Consider the following 20481-nt stretch of genomic DNA (forward strand, 5'->3'; position numbering starts at 1 on the left):
ATCAGAAATAAAGAATCAAGGGACATTTCTTTGATTTTTCTGTGCATGGTGAGTAATTTTTCAAAGCCAAAGTAATAGGCAACAGAGAGGACTTGACAATGCTTGAGGTTAAAGCTCTTTCTGTGTTGTTGCTACTTCTTGAGAGATATATGGGAGGACTCTAGCAGACTTTTCTGCTTCAGTCTATAGATGTGGCTATAGTTAGAAATGCTGAGTTTACCCTTCAAGGGAGAATCTTGGAGTCTTGCTACTTGTTTGAGATGTGTATTAGTCAGTCAAAGGGGTGCTGATGCAGAATACCAGAAATAAGTTGGTTTTTATAAAGGGTATTTATTTGGGGCAGGAGCTTACAGATACCAGGCCATAAAGCGTAAGTTACTTCTCTTACCAAAATCTATTTTCACGTGTTGGAGCAAAGGGCTGCTGATATCTGCAAGGGTTCAGGCTTCCTGGGTTTCTCTGGGCTCAATTATTCTGTTTTCTCCACAAGGTTAGCTGTAGACTATCAGGTGAACAGCTCTGTCTCTCTCCTTGGGGTTCCAGTTTAAGACTTTAGCATCAAACTCCAACATCAATACTCCAACATTACAAACCCTCAACTCTGTCCTTTGCCATGCCTTTCATCTGTGAGTCCCCACCCATGAAAGGGTGGGGACTCAATGCCCTAATGACGTGGCCCAATCAAAGCCCTAATCATAATTTAATCAGACCCAGGTACGGACCAGATTACAAACATAATCCAATATCTATTTTTGAAATTCATAACCATGTCAAACTGCTACAAGGGGTATCAGATGAAGCAAAAGTTTGGTCTTTCTTTGTTTGTAATCCAGAATCCTGTTAGGTAATCTCTTAATGTCTTAGGAAAATTTTGAAAACCCCAACCCTCTAGGATTTGAGCCTGTACTTCAACTTTCCAAATCCATATGACAGTGCTAGGGGAAGGGCTTACAGATTAGTAGCTCAGAATGGCACTAAATTCTGCCTTTTGGAAAACTGACACCATGGACTTGATGATGAGAAGACTTTAGGGTAATGTGGTGGTTGAGCCTTTCTTTATTTTTAGGCCTCTTTTAAAGCAGGAGAAAATATTAGAGTCCACCTATACCCAGCAGATATCCTCTAGTTCTTATTTTATTTTCTTCTGAACACAGCCTGGGCCAGGGGAGAAAAAGGCATTCAGGGAGCTGTGGTATGAATGCATTCCTTTTGCAGTAAAAATCACAGTTGTAGTATAAATATTATTTGTTCAGTTGTTCATTTGCTTTTTGTTTCTCTCTCTCACTAGACTTTAAACTCTTTGTCTGTTGAGCTGTATTTGCTAGTTTTTTAAATGTTTCTTTATTGGAGAAGTTGTGGGTTTACAGAACAATCACACATAAAATACAGGATTCCCAGACACCACCCTATTATTAACACCTTGCATTGGTATGGAACATTTGTTATAATTGATGATAGCACATTTTATAATTGTACTGTTAACTATAGTCCATGGCTTAATATAGGGTTCAGTGTGTAGTGTAGCTCTATGGATTTTTAAAAAATTTTATTCTGTTACCATATATACAATCTAACATTTCCCCTTTTTAGTCACATTCAGATACCTATTTCAGTGCTGTTAATTATGTTCACAGTGCTGTACTACCATGACCACCATCCATTACCAAAATGTCCATCTTTTCAGTTAGGAACCCTGTACATTTTAAACCTTAACTTCACATTTTCTATCCCCACCCTGTCCCCTAGTAGCCTATATTCTAGATTCTGACTCCATGAAATTGCTTATTCAAGTTGTTTTATATCAGTGAGATCATATAGTATTTGTCCTTTTGTGCCTGGCTTATTTCACTCAATATGATATCTTTCAAGTTCATCCATGTTGTCACATGTATCTGGACTTCATTTTTTTTATGGCTAAGTAAAAATTCTTTGAATATACCACATATCATTGATCTACTCATTGGTTGATGGCCACTTGGTTACTTCCATCCTTTAGCAGTTGTGAATAATGCTGCCATGAACATTTTATAAACGCTGTCTCATTTTATCTATCCATCTATCTGCCAATGCTATAACATTTGACAGGTTTAATACATCATTTTTCTTGAATACTTAATATTTCCATGTACATTTTCTAAGAGCAGTGAGAAATGTAACATTGATATAAAGCTTTAATACTTATACAGTTTTTTACATAGTCCTAATGAAGTCATTTTAGACATTTTCTCCTCCATTATTTAACTACTCCAGTATCATTTATTGCATTTAGTTGGATTTTTTAAAAAAGATTTATTTTTCCCCCCTCCCTCCATTGTCTGCTCTCTGTGTCCGTTCGCTGTATGTTCTGTGTCTGCTTGTATTCTCATTAGGTGGCTCTGTGAACCAATCCTGGGACCTCCTGGAGTGGGATAGAGGCAGTCATTCTCTTGTGCTACCTCAGCTCCCTGCATTTAATTGTTATTGTCTATTTATTCTTTTTTTTTAATTGAGGAAAGCTATATATATATATAACATGAACTTCCCAATAACAACTGCTCCCAAACATACAATTCAGTGGAATTAATCTCATTAACAACATTACATTGTGCTATGGTCACCACAATCCATTACTAGAATTTTCCATTCACCCCAAACAGAAACCTTGTACCCATTATTTATTACCTGCTCATTCTTTCTTATCTCCCCTTTTATACCTGATAACCTATACTATACTTTCTTTTTTTTCCCTTTTTTTTCTTATTTTTAAGGAAGCTTTAGATTAATTAATGTTACATGGAAAATATAGGGGATTCCCATATACTGCACCCCCTTTCTCTAGTCTAAATCCCTTTTCTCCATTAGGAACATCTTTCATTAGTGTGGTACATTTGTTAGAATTGATGAACACATACTGAAGCATTACTACTAACGATGAACTATAATTTACATTATGGTTTATGCTTTGCACCATACAATTTTCTAGGTTTTGACAAAATGTATAATGGCCTATATCCTTCATTGCAGTGTTATGCAGAACAAGTCAAATGACCAAAAAATGTCCCATGTTACACCTCTTCTTCCCTCTCTAGCGCTCTCCTCTCAGAAACTCTGGTGACCACTGCTTTTATACTCATGTTACAAGTTTTTCCATTACTAGACTACTATAGTCTACAGTTGCATCCTCCCCTTATGTTTGTTCATTCCATAATCTTGAGGATTTTAGGATGTTCATGCCCATTCTGCTTCTTTTGGAGAGGGAACTTAGATCCCATTGGGCAGATGGATGAAACTGTCTTGCTTGCAGTTGTAGATACTCTGGTTTTGGAGATGGGTATTGTCCATCATCATCCTTTTGTAGTTGTCCTGGGAGAGTCCAATGAACTGGAGTGTATGTAGGTGTTGGCTGCAAACCCTGCTGAGATTAAGGGCTCAACTAGCATATGAAGAGCTGGAAGATTTAAGTCTTTGGAACACATGTTTAATGAGTATAATGCTAATTATAGGTTCAAATAAAAGGAGCATAAGAACCATGTGTAGGAAAAGGTTCGTAAGTACAAGCATCAATACCAAGGACCTGGCATTTGTCTGTCCTCCTTTACTAGGCACTGCCCATGTACTCTAGGGATTCTTGCCACTCTATTAGAGAATGTAGCAGGACTGCCCAGGATGGGAATTCAATATTCTTTCGGTTATTGTGTGGGTCTTCATCCACTGAGACACTACCACATGACCACTTGAACACATTCATTTTCCATAGAGGCATGCCCCAGGTGCACCTATCCCCACACATCCCCCTACCACCAAAACCCCGTACCAGTGATCCTCCCCTGCCACAGTTGTGACTCTTCTGCAATCTAAAACCTCTTCAAGAACAAAGCCAAAAAATTAAATAAAAATACAAAATAAAAAATACAAAACAAGAAAAATTTTTTTTGCTTTGTGTCTTTCCCATAAAACTGCTATGTTTTATGTATAGTGACACTTTCTTTGATACATTCCCCCAGTGTCCTATTTTTTTTCACTTTATTTTCAAAGAAGCTTTAGGTAACAGAAAAATCACATAGAAAATATAGGGGATTCGCACATACCCCATCCCCTTCCCCCTCTCACATTTACCCCTAATAATAACATCTTACATGAGTATGGCACATTTGTTGCAATTGATGAACAAATGTTTCGTTTATCCATTCATCAGTTGGTGGACACTTGGTTGCTTCCATCCTTTAGCAATTGTGAATAATGCTGATATGAACATAGGTATGTAAATAGCCATTTGAATCCCTGCTTTAATTTCTCTTGGATATATACTTAGTGGGATTGCTGGGTCAATTGGTAGTTCTATACTTGACTTTCTGAGGTACTACCAAACTATCTTCCACAGCAGCTGCACCCGTTTTTTATTCCTACCAAAGCTTTATAATAAGTTTTAAGATCAGGATGTGTGAGTCCTCCAAATTTGTTCTTCTTTTTCAAGATGGTTTAGCTATTCAAGGCCTTTATCCTCCTATATAAATTTGATGACTGGCTTATACATTTCTGCAAAGAAGGTTGTTGGGATTACATTGGCTCTATAAATTGCTTTTGGTAGGATTGACATTTTAATAACATTTAGTATTCTAATCCATGAATACAGTATGCCCTTTCCTTATTTAGGCCTTCTTTGATTTCTTTTAACAATATTTTGTAGTTTTCTCTGTACAAATCCTTTATACCTGTGGGAAAGAGAGTTTAAATTGCATTTGAACTTTGTATGACCTGTTCCTTATTGTAGATGTTGCAGTTGTTCTCTCTTATGGTAGATGATGTTGCAGTTCTGATTGCAAACAGCTCCTCGGCAGTTTCCAAAAAATAGGATGTGGAAACTAGGGTCGAGGCTCTCAGTTCCAGAAGCTGTGAGTTCACTGGTCCCATATTTATCTCCTCTCTTGTGTCTCTCTCTCTGTCCTTTATTTCATAAAGTTCTGTTGCTTTCCCTTCGAGCCAACCTATTGCCGAGCTCATCTCAGCAACTGTCACCCAACATGGGTCTTGAAAGGAAGAAGGCTCACAGCAATATCCTTTGGTAGATTTATTCCTAGTTACCTGATTCTTTTAGTTGCTATTGGTATTCACTGTTTCTTAGCATATTCTTAGCCTGTATCTGGCATTTGCTAGGCACTTAATGAATATTGCATGAGTGAAAAAATGAGTAATTAATTTGCACTGATAGTTATTTTACCATCTAAAAATAAACTGGAATTTTATATATCTGAATTAATTTTATGTATCTGAATTAGCTTTATTCAAGTTTATCTTCTAATACTGAGTCTAGTATTCTTTTAGTAGAATATAGTAGGTATATTACACTCAGCAGTATGCTGATAAGTGTTTCACAACTGGCTCTCTGAAAGTAAAACCTCTGATTTGTAGCATTTTCTGATTTGTCTAGTCTAAATACATCTAGCATAGCCAATTTCAAGCAACCTGTGTTAGTTGGCTGAGTTGGGAAGAGATACATACATTTGGCTATCATGTGTCAGTGTTGTTCTTTTAGTGATGCATTGTTCCACATATACAAAGTTCATGCTACTGACACATACTCAGTAGAACTTTTACTTTTAAAAGACTTTTGAATTAGTTATGGTAATGCTATTAACTGTAAAAGATAAACAAAAAATCTCTGCCACTCAATGTGATAGGAGTTTATTTTTCTCTTATATGAAATCCACGCTGGGGTGCGTGATCAGCAGAGGTTTCTTTTTCCAAGTATTTTTTCTCTTGTGGCTCTTTTTTCCCTAGGATCTTGAGTGAAGAGCATGAGACTAGCATATGAGAGTTTTTTAATGGTTGTGAAAGTAGTAAAGTGCACTTACATTTATAATCCATTGGCCAGGGCATAGTCTTGTGACCATTGCCACCCCTAACTAAAGGAAGACTGGTAAATATAGTTTCCCAAGAGGAAACAGAAATAACTGTTGAATAGTTAGTCAGCCTCTTCCACGATTTTCTATTCATGTGAGAGTTACATTGATCAATTGACACTTTTTCACCTTATTTTTTCCCTGACAAATACATGCATTTTATTTAAAGCATCTGGCAGTGGTTAGAGGCAGTGTGTAGAGCTAGCTAGATCACATGAGCTTGGATTATGGTCTCATTAGAACCAATCTTTAACCAATAATCCTTCCTTTTTTCCAAATTACTCTATTATTTATTATCCCACTTTAGGCAAAATCAGAGTTTTATCGTTTTTTTTTAAGATTTATTTTTTTATTTATTTCTCCTCCCTCCCCCCCATTGTCTGCTCTGTGTCCATTCACTGTGTGTTCTTCTGTGACCACTTTTATCCTTATCAGTGGCACGGGAATCTGTGTTTCTTCTTGTTGCGTCATCTTGTTGTGTCAGCTCTCTGTGTGTGCGGCACCATTCCTGGGCAGGCTGCACGAAAGGAAGTGCTGGGCGGCTCTCCTTACAGGGCGCACTCCTTGCATGTGGGGCTCCCATACGCAGGGGACACCCCGGCGTGGCACAGCTCTCCTTGCGCACATCAGCATCAGCATTGTGCATGGGCCAGCTCCACATGGGTCAAGGAAGCCCGGGGTTTGAACCGTGGACCTCCCATGTGGTAGGTGGATGCCCTATCCATTGGACCAAGTCTGCTTCCCTTATAGATTTTTAGATTCCTTTAAATGGTTCCTGTATTTTCTTGACATAATTTTGGTTTTTGATTTCTTTGACAATTCAGATTAGCTATTATGTTTACCATTTTTATGGTTTAAAAAAGATTTGTGCTTTTTCACTTTTGTTAATAGTACAAGATTAAGAATGTTCTTTCATGAGCTACAACAAATATACAATATTAATACAAAGTGTTAATAATAGGATGGTATATGGGAAATATACATCGAATATAAATAATGGATGATAGAAGTATTTTAATAGTCTTTATCAATTGTAACAAAGGTAACTACTTTAAAAAAATATAGTACAATTATAAATGTTATTATCAAATGTAACAAATGTTCCACACCAATACAAGGTGGTAGTGGTGGTGGGATATATGAGAATCCTGTACTTTATGCATAATTGTTTTGTAACTTACTACTTCTTTAATTTTTAAAGAAATTGTATTTTTCTCCATTTATTCTCCCTTTCAACCCAACCAAGGGTGTTTGTAGAATGGAATATCTGGTAATATGTAACAAATTTGGGGCATTTGAGAGTATTCCATCTCTTAATTTTGCTCTGTTATGTAAAAAATATTATGGTGTATATAGGGCTGAAGGTAATAATATCTGATAATTTTGAATCCTAATTGTCTTTGTATTTTTCAGGGCCTAGATATTTTTGATAATTACGATGGCCTGAAAAAATTGATAGGATTTAACAGTAGAGATTTATAGACTTAAATATTTTAAAGATATTTTTAACAGCATTCATTGTAAGATACAGTTATGACTAACTTATTTGGTTAAAGGGTTCCATTAGCAAAAGTTTTGAGATTTTATTCCCAAATTAAGTTGTATTTCAGGAACACAAAATTTGTCTCTAATAGATAGTAGTCATTTCATAGTCAATTATTAGAAAATCATCTCTTAGCCTGTATATGTGTATGTGTGTTTGTGAAAACTAGTTCAGGATCATCACTGTAAGTTAGTTGCCATGTGTCTGTAGAGGGCTCCAAGTAAAAGCATCAATTCCTTTGTATAGCTTGAGATGAATGTATTTAGGCTTTTCGAACTTTAAAGATTAATAAGTATTCAAGAGTGGGAAGAAATGGTAAAAGAAGAAAAGACGGTGAATTGGGTGTTAGAATATGGGGATACTAGGAGCTAGCCATTTAGGAGGGAGCATAGAATCTAGCCAGAAGAAGAGTAACTGATGTGGATGGGCTAGGGAGTGTGGGAAGGATATTAATAATCTTTAAGAGAAATCAGGCACCATCCTTTATACCTTATGGGGAGTAGTCTTATATTCATAGCCACTGGATGTTACTGGACCTAATTAACAGATGAGGAAAATGAAGCCCATAGTGCTTTCCAGCCTGTTTCCCATTTTGGGCTAGAAAAAATGTGATAATATTTATAAAATGAATAGTTCATACTGAGGTAAATTGACTAGGCTGATCATTGTCTCTAGGCCTTACCTAGGCACTCCAAGGAACACATTAATAACCCATTCCATATACCGGGCTGCCCTATACTAGTGGTTCTCAAACTTTAGTGTGCATCAGAATCACCTTGGAGGGCTTGTTAATCACAGATTGTGGCATTCCACCCCAGAGTACCTGATTCAGTAGGTCTGGGGTGGAACCTGAGACTATGCACTTATAATGAGTTTCCTAGGTGATCCTGAAGATATTCCTCTAGAAGAGGTTGAGTATACTGGCTTACCGTGTGACAAATAATGAAGCAACAGAAGGTTGTTTCTGATAACGATTGGGTAGGTGTCTATTTCACAAACTCTTTTCTATTTCACTGGCAATTGCCTGACCCAAAGGATCCTATTCTTCAATACTTATTGCAGATAAATTTTTAATTTAATATAAAAAACACATTATCACTACGAAATTAATAACAATTTGTTTAAAATGAAACAAAGACGTTGACATTCAAACTTTGTTATTTCATCGTTTCTTATTCAGTGTCATTTTACTTATTTAAAAATATCTGCAATACCTGTAATTGTCACAAGATGGCAACAAAAGACTGAAGAATCTTTTGGTTGACGGTTTCCTTTGAAAAAATTTTAATTTTTTTATTTTTAAAGAAGCTTTATTACATAAATGTTGCATAAAAAATGCAAGGGGTTCCCATATGCCTCACTCCCTCCCCACCTGCACACTTTCCCACATTAACAACATCCTTCATTAGTGTGGTGCATTTGTTACAATTGATGAACATATATTGAAGCATTGCTACTAACTGTGGACTATACTTTACATTACAGTTTACGTGCATAATTTTGTAGACTATGACAAAATATATAATGGCCTGTATCCATCATTACAATGTCATACAGGATCTCATTGTCTGCCACAGTAAACAGTGCCTCAAATAGTGGGCCTCCTGAGGGCTCTAGAGACACCAGACACTATAAGCAGGGCAGATAAGCTCAGGAATTTGGCACCCTGTCAGTGGGCCTTACTTTGGAATTTATGCTTCTCAGTGAAATTTGGCTTTTGAGATTGTTAGTGGGTTAAATATATTTATATTGAATCTGTATTTAAATGAATGTGCAAGATATTTGAACTATGGAGGTATTTCTTTAAATTTGAGGGAGATACTGGTATTTTAATATTAAAAATACTTTCTTATTTACTTATAAAAATAAGACAGGCACAAGTATTGATATTATTGATGACTAATTCTTTTGGAATTAGATGAAACATAAGTCTTTGTGTAATAATACCACATTTTAAAAAAATGATATTTCCCTCAGAAGGACTTCAAACGAATTCAAGTTAGCAAGATTTGTAAGGTCTTACTGTTCTATGATTTATGTGCAATTCAGTGAGGGAACAAAACAAAAAAATCAAATTCAAGGTTTGTACGATTAACATCATATAAGCAATATGAACTGGAATAATGGACAATTAAACCAATTTTAAATGTTATTTTAAAAACATCCTTGTATTGGACACCACATTAAATCTTTCATTACTATGATTCTCTATAATGTTATAGTTTATTCAACTGTGGAAAAATCTTTAGCAATCTGGACAGCTATGTAAGATTTAGTATTTGACATAGAGGAAACACAATAAAGCACCCACCTGAAATATGAACTCATCTTTTATTCATGATTATAATTTTATTTTTTTCTGATTTATCTGAAAATGTTTTCTAGAAAAGTGTGAAGGGTTCTCTGGTTACTCATATATTAGTTATAATATGCCTAAATTCCTGGAGTCTGAAAAACACAAAACACTCAATGTCTTACTACAAATTATGAACAATTAATAGGTTTTTATTGTGGATCAACAATGTTCCTAATGTTATTTTAGCCATTAAGAGCTACTTGAAAGAAATGAAAGCTTCCATCAGAAGCTTATAATATAATTGATGGTAGAAGATTAATCTAATATTAATAAATAATTTACCTAATACTAAACATTGTTGTAGGCATTTTATGTAAGTTATTTCTAATCTTCAACTTTCAAAATCTATAGCAAAATATGTGTTTATAATTATTTGCTTATTTTGTCATTAAGAACCTAAGTTTTATAGATATCGAGGTTTAGTACCTTGTTGAAGGTTGTACTGTTTGTAATCTTGAAATTGGTATTTAAATCCAGGCCTGTCTGGCTTCAAAATCCATTTTCTGTGTGGCATGCCATGTCCCTCACTTAAGTAAAAAAGTAGTTAAAGAATACAAGAAATCAGTAATTTCGCAGTTGAGTTTGGTATTCCGCTGTCAGAAAAAAGTTTGTCTGTTTGATTATAATTATTCTGAAAAAATTAAGATAAGGGATAAGTTACATAATGATAGTTAATCTGGATTACATTTTAACTTCGGAAAAGTTATATACACACATATAGGTTTTGTTCGCTTGGATTGTCTCTTTGTTTGTTTTAACTTTTAGAAATATTAATTCCTTTTCCCTGTGTATTTATGTGCAGGTTATGTGGGTATGTAATTTGTGCCGAAAACAACAAGAAATCCTCACAAAATCAGGAGCATGGTTTTATAATAGTGGATCTACTACACCACAGCAACCTGATCAAAAGAGTCTCCGAGGACTGCAAAATGAGGAGGCATCTCAAGAGAAGAAAGCAAAACTTCATGATCAGGCTCAGTTCCAAGGACCCTCAGGTGACTTCTCTGTGCCTGTGGTAGAGAAGAGTCGATCACATGGGCTTACAAGACAGGATTCTATTAAAAATGGGTCAGGAGTGAAGCACCAAATTACCAGCGACAAGGCTTCTGACAGGTAAACATTTTGTTTAATCTTCAGGTAAATATAATATTTTTATCTCATTCCAAACAGAAATAAAAATACATGAAATGTTTAGCTAATGTGAATTGTCTAAATGTAATGTAAATGCCTCTATGTTTTATGAAAATGCTACATATGATTTGATTTCAGGACTTTGAAATAGTTTTGAACTATCTTAGATTTGATACAGCAGTGTCAGATTATCAGATATATTTTCCAGAATAAGGAAGAGAAATAAAATAGCAAATATAGATAAGAGATTGTCTTAGGAAAATATATTAAATGCTTAAATTAAGGAGAAGTGGAAATGAAGAAGAGATGGCATTTATAGAGATTGGATTGATGGGGCTAACTGGAGTTGTGAGTTAAGGAAATGGGGGAGGTTGATGGTATCTGCAGGGGACCTTGGACTGGAGGGTGATGTGGTTTTCCAAACAGGTAAACACAAATGAAATATAGAAATTTCAGGGAAGGATTTCATGACTTTCATGTAACCACAGGTCAGCTCATTACTATTTTGGCTCAGTTATTTAGCAGTTCTATGTAGTTCATATTCAAAGTGTTAAACTTTTAAAAACAGTGTTTATGGTCTTTATTTCCTGCTTTTGGAAGAGGGAGAATTAAGATTTTACATGGGAAAATTAATTTTTTATACCCTATTTCTCTGTTTCTATAATTCCTCTGTTTCAGTAGAAAAATCTGTTACTTCTAATGTCTAAAAGTGGCAGATACATTGCTGTGTAAACAAATACAAAGTCATATATTTGTGGAAAAACATATCTAAATTGTACTTATAGGATGGTGGGTTTTGTGCTATTGGTTATAACAGGTAAGATAACTGAGAAGCACTTCAGATTGATCTCCCCAATATATTGCTCCGTCTTGGGTGAATAATAAAATGATGACTGCACCATTTCTTTGAATTTAAGAAATTTATGGGGTAGCTTAAGAAAGCTAGTAAAAATGAAAAAGAATATTGAATCCTATCTTTGGGAAAAAAGGTGGTGATTTCATGGCTGAAATACTGGAATGCAGGAATTTTTTAATTAGAGGGCTATCTTAGATTGGTTTCTACTTTAAGCAGACAAAGATCTGAGTTCAAATAATTTATAATGGGGGACAATCCTAGGCACTACTTGTAGGTGAGTGGGAAGTGATATAGTAAGAGAAGACAATATTGGGTGAACTGAATAGCAGGGTATCACCTTTGGCAACTGTATTTCAATCTTGCTGGGGCTTCCAGGAGAGAAGGTAGATGTACTCCGAATTATCCCACAAAAGGGCAAGGAAACTGAGGTATTTATCCATCTGTTCTTGGTTTTGGTTCAAAGTTGTTTCTAGGGATGTTAATTCTCTGGAACTCACTTACCATACATGTTCCTGTGGCCAGAGAAAGCACTCCAACAGAGAGATGCAAATGCTTATGGTAAGAAGACTTTACTATGTAGGGAATGGTGAAAAGGAAGCAGTGTGGATCCAGCACTGGCAGTATCTGCTCTGTAAGTACCTTCCAGATTAAGAAAGGCCATAAAATGGCAACTGTATGAACTTGGATGAAAATGAGGTCTAGGTGTATGAACTTGGATGAAAACATATTAGGATTTGTGACCTAAAAAGATGGTAACCAGTGGAGATAGGATTTTAAACAATTAAAAATATGATAATAATAATAATAATAAAGGGTAATAGAAATACAGATCTGTTCTTCATAAAAATAGAACAGTATGAGTTAGCTTAGAAGGGTAGGTTATGGGATGAATAATAAAAAGGAAATACTAAAACACTAGCTCATATGATTAATTATTTAATCAGGAAGTTGTTCATGTTAAAAATAAATTTAATGTATTTCTAAGTAATTCATCAATGTAAGGAAGTTAGAAGCATATCTCTAATCTTTGAATAATATGAAAATGAGAACAAGTTTTCTTTCAATGTATCTCTTAATGCTTGTTTCTTTGGCAGAGTAGTAGGCTGTAAATAGTAGGGTCTATGGGAAGCAATATGTTGTAGTTCTTTTTTTTATTCTCTTCTCTATTGCTGGCATTTTGGCTGCCATTACTAATAATTACATAATTTAATGACTCAAAGTATTCTGTAATTATAATCTTCCTTTCTGAACATCACAGAAGTAAAAACAACTCCTTTTGTTTATAAGAATTACTTTTAGTCAGGGAAGAAGTTAGATTTTAATATCAGATTTGATAGTTATATAGAGAAAATGGAATTGGTTATAATTTGTATAAACTTGTATTTGGAAAATACTTTCTCTTCACGAATTACTAGATTCCCCTTATTATTGGTAATAAAGAGCATTTTTCTTATTCTTTAATGCAAAATCTGAAGTAATTTTACAATCCTGCATCTGTGACCAATAATGAACCTTTGACATTTTTTCCCCTAGATCAGGGGTCAGCATACTATGCCCCAGGGCTGAATCTGATTTGGTATCTGTTTTTGTAAATAAAATTTTATTGGAACACAGCCATATCGATTCATGTACTTATTATCTATGGCTGCTTTCACACTACAAATCCAGAGCTAAGTAGTTGTGACAGAGACTACAGGGCTCTCATAGCTTAAAATATTTACTCCCTGACTCTGTAGAGAAAAAGTTTTCTAAGTTTTGCCTTACAGAGTAGTTGGTTATCTTATTGCTGTTGAATTTTCTCCTTTGCCCTTTTTCTTTTGTAATTTATTTGAATTATTTTAATTAAGGCTGTTTTCTTCTCATGTTCCCCTCATTCTCTACCCTACTCCTACCCTCTCCTCTCTTTCTCTCTATCTCTCTCTTCCTCTCTCCTTTTTTATAAGAATGTATCCTTGAAATTATTGAAGTTGGATGCTTCTTAATTTTTATAGTCGAAAATAAGTGAAATTCAGGGAAAACAATAAATTGTTCTTATTCTTTTGTGTAAATTTTAATGTTTATTTAGCTATTTCAAGAAAAATTAGAGAAGTTAAAAAGTAAGAAATATAACTAATTTATACAATGGAGGTGAAAAAACTGGAAATCAGAAGACCTAGGTCCTGCTCTCACATCTTCCTTAACTTAGTCATTTGTGCATATTTATCTTTTCTCTGTCTCAGTTTTCTCCCATCTCATAAAGGAAAGGCATTCTACAAGCACTTGAAAAGACTTCCAGCTCTAAAATGTTTTTTTTTTTAAACTTTATTTTTAGATTACAGAAAAGTTACATTGAAAATATAGGCTATTTCCATATATCCCACCTCCTCCCTCTCTCACATTTTCCCCTGTTAATATCTTACTTTTGTTACAATTGAGGAGCAAATATTGAAGCATTGCTACTAACCATGGACTATAGTTTACATTATGGTTTACACTTTGCTTCATACATACAATTTCACAGGTTTTGAAAAAATGTATAATGGCCTATACCCATCATTGCAATATCATACAGAATAATTCCAATGTCCTAAAAGTGCCCTGCGTTCCACCTATTCTTCCCTCTCCCTCCCCACAGAACCTCTGGTAATCACAATCTTTATATCAGTGTTACAAGTTCTTCCATTAATGCAATAATAATAAATCTACTCTGTACCCTAGTTGCATTTCCCCCTTATGTTTGCTCATTGCTCAATGTTGAGGATTTTGAGATGGTGATAAAATGTTTTCTTATGTTTTGTTTTAAGGTCTTTTGTCATGGCATAAATTTAAAGGCATTCTCTTCCACTCTTATTTTCTGTCCTATACCTGATAATGGTGTGTTCAAATAGTACAGGATTATCTTTATTCATTGTTATAATTCATTCATTCAAAAGATATTTATTGAATCTAAATATAGATATTACTCATTACCATACAGCTCAAACATTGTCATCACGAATCATATTTAAAACTAAACATATTTGGTATATTAGGTTAAATCTGCAGTAAGGACATTTTGACTCTGCTCTTACAATTATATTACTATGTAATATTTATTACCCTGCTTGTTTTCCTGACTTCCTTATTCTGTTGTAAAATCAAAATTAACAAATGATAGAAAAAAGTAATAGTTACCTGCTATAATGACTTTATGAGGCATTTTAAGAGAATATAGTATAGGCATTATAGGTTCATAAATTTGTTTCTGCATTTTTCTGCTTAAATGATGTGCTTATTGGTAGTACTAAGAGACTTCACTAAGGTCTGGAATTTTCATTAGGCAGGAGTGGAAAACCAATTCTCATATTACTCAATTACATTTCAGTGCATTTTGGCAGATGGTGAAAAATGCTGGGTTTAAGTGATGACAGGAGAATAATAAGAATATGAAGTATTCTTATTGGATTGAAAGTATAAAGTTTTAAGGCAGGTTAAATATTTAGTAGTTTGTTTGGTAATCACCATCATTTGGTTAATTTCTGATACTTCTGACCTTTCAAATATTCTTGTGACATTTAATTTTTAAAAAATAAAAGTCATAATTAAAATATGTCTTGAAGAATTGTTTCCTGTCCAGATAGAGCAATAGGGCCTGGATTTACTCTTCTACCTGAAACATGAAAAACAAACAGAAAAAAATGTTTTTAACAATGTTTTTTAAGACATTCAACATCAGACAACTAAGGGCAATAATAACTGAGAGATGGGAAACAAATAAGTTGAGCACTTGATTGCCTTACCATACTATTGCACAGTGAGAGTAAATGCAGGCAGAGCTTGGTGGTCTTCCTGAGTTGAGGAGATAGTTCTGAGAGTTTGGGAGACCAAGGCAGCTGGAGTTTTCTAGATAGAGTACCAAAGAAGAGAGAGCTGGAGATATTTAGAAGGTCCTCTTTGAGTATTCAACTGAGTAATGATCAGCTTGTGAAGAAACTAACTTAGGCCAGGGAAAGGACCATCCAAAAAATGATCAGAGCTCTGGAAAATTGGCCTGCACTTGCATAGGAACAAGAATAGTGTCTTTTCCCAATAGACTTGGAAAAACCTCAAGATTCCTGGAACACTGGATAGAGTATTTAGGAATATCTTCCCTCAGTAGTAGGGAATAATTAATACTAAACTGAAAACTGTTCTGGACTAGCATAAAGAATCATAAAGATAAGACCTGAAAGGATCAGACTGCTTCTAAGTCACTTAACTGTCTCCCAGAAAAAAGATGAAGATTTATAGGAATACAAAAATATCCAGCACCAACAAGGTAAAATTCATAATGTCTGATATCCAGTCAAAGATAATCAGGCCTACAAAACACCAGAAAAACACAACCAATAATGAGAAAGTAATGAAACACTGGACGCCAACCCAGAAATGGCACAGATATTAGAGTTAGTAGGCAAAGATATTAAAACAGTTGTTATAACTTTATTCTGTGTAATAAAAAATTAAGTAGAGATATGCAAGATATAAAAAAATACCTAAATCAAACTTCTAGTGATGACAGCAATAATGTCTGAGATGGAAAATACACTTGTTGGGAATAATGCAACATTAGACGTTGAGGAAGAAAAGGCTAGTGCATTTGAAAGCAACAAAATAGAAATGATCCAAATGAAATGCAGAATAAAAGTGTATAAAATAGCCTTCTTTCTAAAATTGGAAAAGCCAGTTATCAGATTTATCTGGAAGGACATGGGCCCCAAATAGCCAAAACAATCTTAAAAAAGAAGAATACATCAGATATATGGCATCAAAGCCCCGCTCAATGGTGGAGTGGGCATCACCATCCCAGAATCCTCAGGGTTGGGAAATGAACTATGGACTAATAAATTTACTAGTATTCTTAAAAAAAAAAATTATATCCATATTTTTTGCACTCTTCTTTTGTAAAAGGAGGTGTGAGCAATAGGAGATAGCACAAGAAATAATATTCATTCTTATAAAAAAAGTGTATAAAATAAGAATAAAGTGAATGAAATGAGCATTGTGAGCCATGGGACAAAAATCAAAATATCCATGAAACTGGAATCCTTGAAGAGAGGAGAATGTAGGAAGTATAAAAAAAATAATTGAAGAAATAATTGCCAAAAATTTTCCAAATTTGAAAAAAATTACAAAACCATGGCTCCAAGAAGCTCTACAAACCCAACACATGGAGCAAAATAAAAGCCAAGATGAAAACTAATAACACACCAACGCACATCATAATCAAATTGCTTTTCAATAAAAGGTGTTGGAACAACTGGATATTCATATACAAAAAAAAAGTTTGAAGTTTACATCTTGCTATATTAAAAAATGAACTGAAAATGGATTATAGATCTAAATGTAAAACCCAAAAGTATAAAACTTCTAGAAGGGAAGTGGACTTGGCTCAACAGATAGAGCGTCCGCCTACCACATAGGAGGTCCACGGTTCAAACACAGGGCCTCCTTGACCCGTGTGGAACTGGCCCATGTGCAGTGCACAAGGAGTGCCCCCCGCATAGGGGAGCCCCACGTGCAAGGAGTGTGCCCTGTAAGGAGAGCCGCCCAGCATGAGAGAAAGTTCAGTGTGCCTAGGAGTGGTGCCGCAGACATGGAGAGCTGACACAGCAAGATGACACAAGAACAACAACAAAAAAGAGGCACAGATTCCCAGTGCCGCTGACAAGGATACAAGCGGACACAGAAGAACACACAGTGAATGGACACAGAAGAGACAACTGGGGTGGGGGAAGGGGAGAGAAAAAAAATTTCTAGAAGAAAATATAGGAGAAAAATGATTGTGATCTTAATTTACGCTAAAACAATAAAGCTTTTAGAAGGAAATATAGAATATCTTCATGACTTTAGGTTAGGCAATGATTTTGTAGATGACACACGGAAAGCACTAATCAGAAAAGAAAAAAAGTGACAAATTAGACTTACTCAAAATGAAAACTTCTGTTCATCAAAAGACAGTGATCAGAAATGTATAAGCAAGCCACAGAGTTCAAGAAAATATTTTCAGTCATATAGCTGAAAAAGAATATATAAAGAACTCTTACAATTCAATAGTAAAAATAGTCCAGGAAAATTGTTCAAAAATTGGAATTGACTCTTCATAAAAGAAGATCCACAAATGGCTAAAAAATACAAGGAAAAGTGTTCTTTGTCATTAGTCATTTGGGAATTACAAAACTGAAACTACAGTGAGATACTTCAATGCATCCACTAGGAAGTCTACAGTTTAAAACAACAATCGAAGAACCTGGCAACACTAAATGTTTGGAGCAACTGGACCTCTCATACCTTTAGTGGGAGTGTAAGACAAATAATATGGCACAGGCACTTGGGAGAAGTAACAGTTTCTTGTTAAATATATACTTATCCTTTGGCTCAATCTTCTCCTATGTATTTAACTGAACTAAATGAAATTATATGTCTACAAAAAGACTTGTACAATAATGTTTATAACAATTTACTATATAACCCAAACAGAAACTACCCAAATGTCCATCAACAGGAGAATGGGTTCTTTTTCCTGGTTCATATTGTGGTATATTCACATAAAAGTACTATTCATTAATAAAATGAATGAACATCTTACACGCTCAACAACATGGATAAGTCTCAAAATCATTGTACTGAGTGAGAGAGATACAAGAGAGTACATACTATGTAAGATTCCATTTATATGAAGTTCAAGAAGGAACAAAAACAAATTTGTGGCAGAAAAATCATCAATGCTTGCTTTAAGGGAACTTTATGGGGTGATGGAAGTGTTTTGTATTTTGAGAAGGATATGCATTACATGATTGTATGAATTTTTCAATAACTGTTACACTTAATAAGATCTGTGTGCATTTAACTGAGTGTGAAAAATACCTCAATAAAAAAATTAAAAGTGTGCCTGTTTGCTACATTTCTAAATTGCTGGTTTCACTGAAATTTTAGTCTCTAAATGCTTAAGATTTTTGTAGAATTGGATCAGAAGTAATGAAGTTTCCTTTTTTTAAAGAAAGATTTATTTATTTATTTATTTATTCCCCCCCCCACCCCCCACCCCGGTTGTCTGTTCTTTGTGTCTCTTTGCTGCGTCTTCTTTGTCCGCTTCTGTTGTCAGCGGCACAGGAATCTGTGTTTCTTTTTGGTTGCGTCATCTTGTTGTGTCAGCTCTCCGTGTGTGTGGCACCATTCCTGGGCAGGCTGCACTTTCTTTCATGCTGGGTGGCTCTCCTTACGGGGCGCACTCCTTGCATGTGGGGCTCCCCTACGCGGGGGACACCCCTGCGTGGCACGGCACTCCTTGCACGCATCAGCACTGCGCACGGGCCAGCTCCACATAGGTCAAGCAGGCCCGGGGTTTGAACCTCAGACCTCCCATGTGGTAGACGGACGCCCTAACCACTGGGCCAAGTCCGCCTCCGAAGGTTTCTTGATAATCAACTTTTTCAACAATGACTTTTTTTCATTTGATTCAGAGATGTCTATTTACAGAATGCTGATAGGTTAGGCTCTGTAGAATGAAACCAGGCTTATAGTAACTGATCACATGAATGCAAAAAGAAAAAAAGTCTGGTGAAAAGCAATATCTATTTCAAAATAGCTATTTCAAAAGACTCAAAGGTGACAAAACGATACGAATGCAGAAGGTGTATTTACATAGTACATTGTGAAGTGTGACTTTTTAGATTAAATGATTGTTCTTCTAAATAAATTTTAGTCAATTTCAATTCCAAGTTTTTCTGTTTACTCAAAAAGTAAATTATTGGCTACATTAACAGAATAACTTCACTGTAAGTAGGTGCTGACAATTTTTTTTTTTATCAGTGATATCAGATGCTTCAAATGTAAAATTTGTTAGTTCCAATAATGAGTTTTTAAAATCTAATTCATGGGAAAAACAGTAAAATTTTCTACATTTCATTGCTGTTGTGAAAGATGAAACAGTTGACATTTTTGTGAATGTAGATTCAGTTAAAAAATAGCTTAATTTGCATTAATAATACAAATAGAAATTTTGTTGTCATACAAATTTAGTAATACTTTTACTAAATTAAGAAACCTATAGAACACAGACCTGTGGAAAAGAACTCTATGGCATTCATTGCATGGCATATAATATAATTTATAACTATATATGAAAGAAAACATTTATAAATATTTTTGTATATTCAGAGTAACTGATTAGAAAACTTTGTGACTAAACTTATTGCACCCTACAACCTAAGTGCAAGTATTCTTTTCACCTTTTGTGTTAGCAAGTTTTCTAAAATTTTAAGTTTTTAGCAAATTGCAATTAAGAAAAGCAATGCTTATCAATAAGAGGACATTGAGGTGGTGGACTTGGCCCAATGGTTAAGGTGTCCTTCTACCACATAGGAGGTCCCCGGTTCAAACCCCGGGCCTCCTTGACCCATGTGCAGCTGACCCATGCGCAGTGTTGATGGGAGCAAGGAGTGCCGTGCCACGCAGGCATGTCCCCGATAAAGGGAGCCCCACGCGCAAGGAGTGTGCCCCGTAAGAAGAGCCGCCCAACGCGAAAGAAAAGTGCAGCCTGCCCATGAATGGTGTGGCACACACGGAAAACTGACACAACAAGATGACTCAACAAAAAGAAACACAGATTCTGTGCCGCTGACAACAGCAGAAGTGGACAAAGAAGACTCAGCAAATAGACACAGAGAACAGACAACTGTGGTGGGGGGAAAGGGGTGAGAAATAAATAAATAAATCT

General features: G+C 35.1%; 1 protein-coding gene across 46 annotated transcripts in view; it reads left to right on the forward strand.

Moving 5' to 3' along the window:
* Positions 1 to 20481, forward strand: part of RIMS2 (regulating synaptic membrane exocytosis 2) — a 734990-nt gene that overhangs the window by 215571 nt on the left and 498938 nt on the right. For all 46 annotated transcript variants that reach the window (XM_058275873.1, XM_058275894.2, XM_058275868.2 and 43 more), the window contains one exon: positions 10581 to 10891. In XM_058275873.1, the coding sequence (XP_058131856.1) occupies positions 10581 to 10891 (311 nt within the window). The remainder of the gene's footprint in view (positions 1 to 10580; positions 10892 to 20481) is intronic.

This window comes from Dasypus novemcinctus, chromosome 14 (assembly GCF_030445035.2).
Source record: "Dasypus novemcinctus isolate mDasNov1 chromosome 14, mDasNov1.1.hap2, whole genome shotgun sequence".
NCBI lineage: Eukaryota > Metazoa > Chordata > Mammalia > Cingulata > Dasypodidae > Dasypus > Dasypus novemcinctus.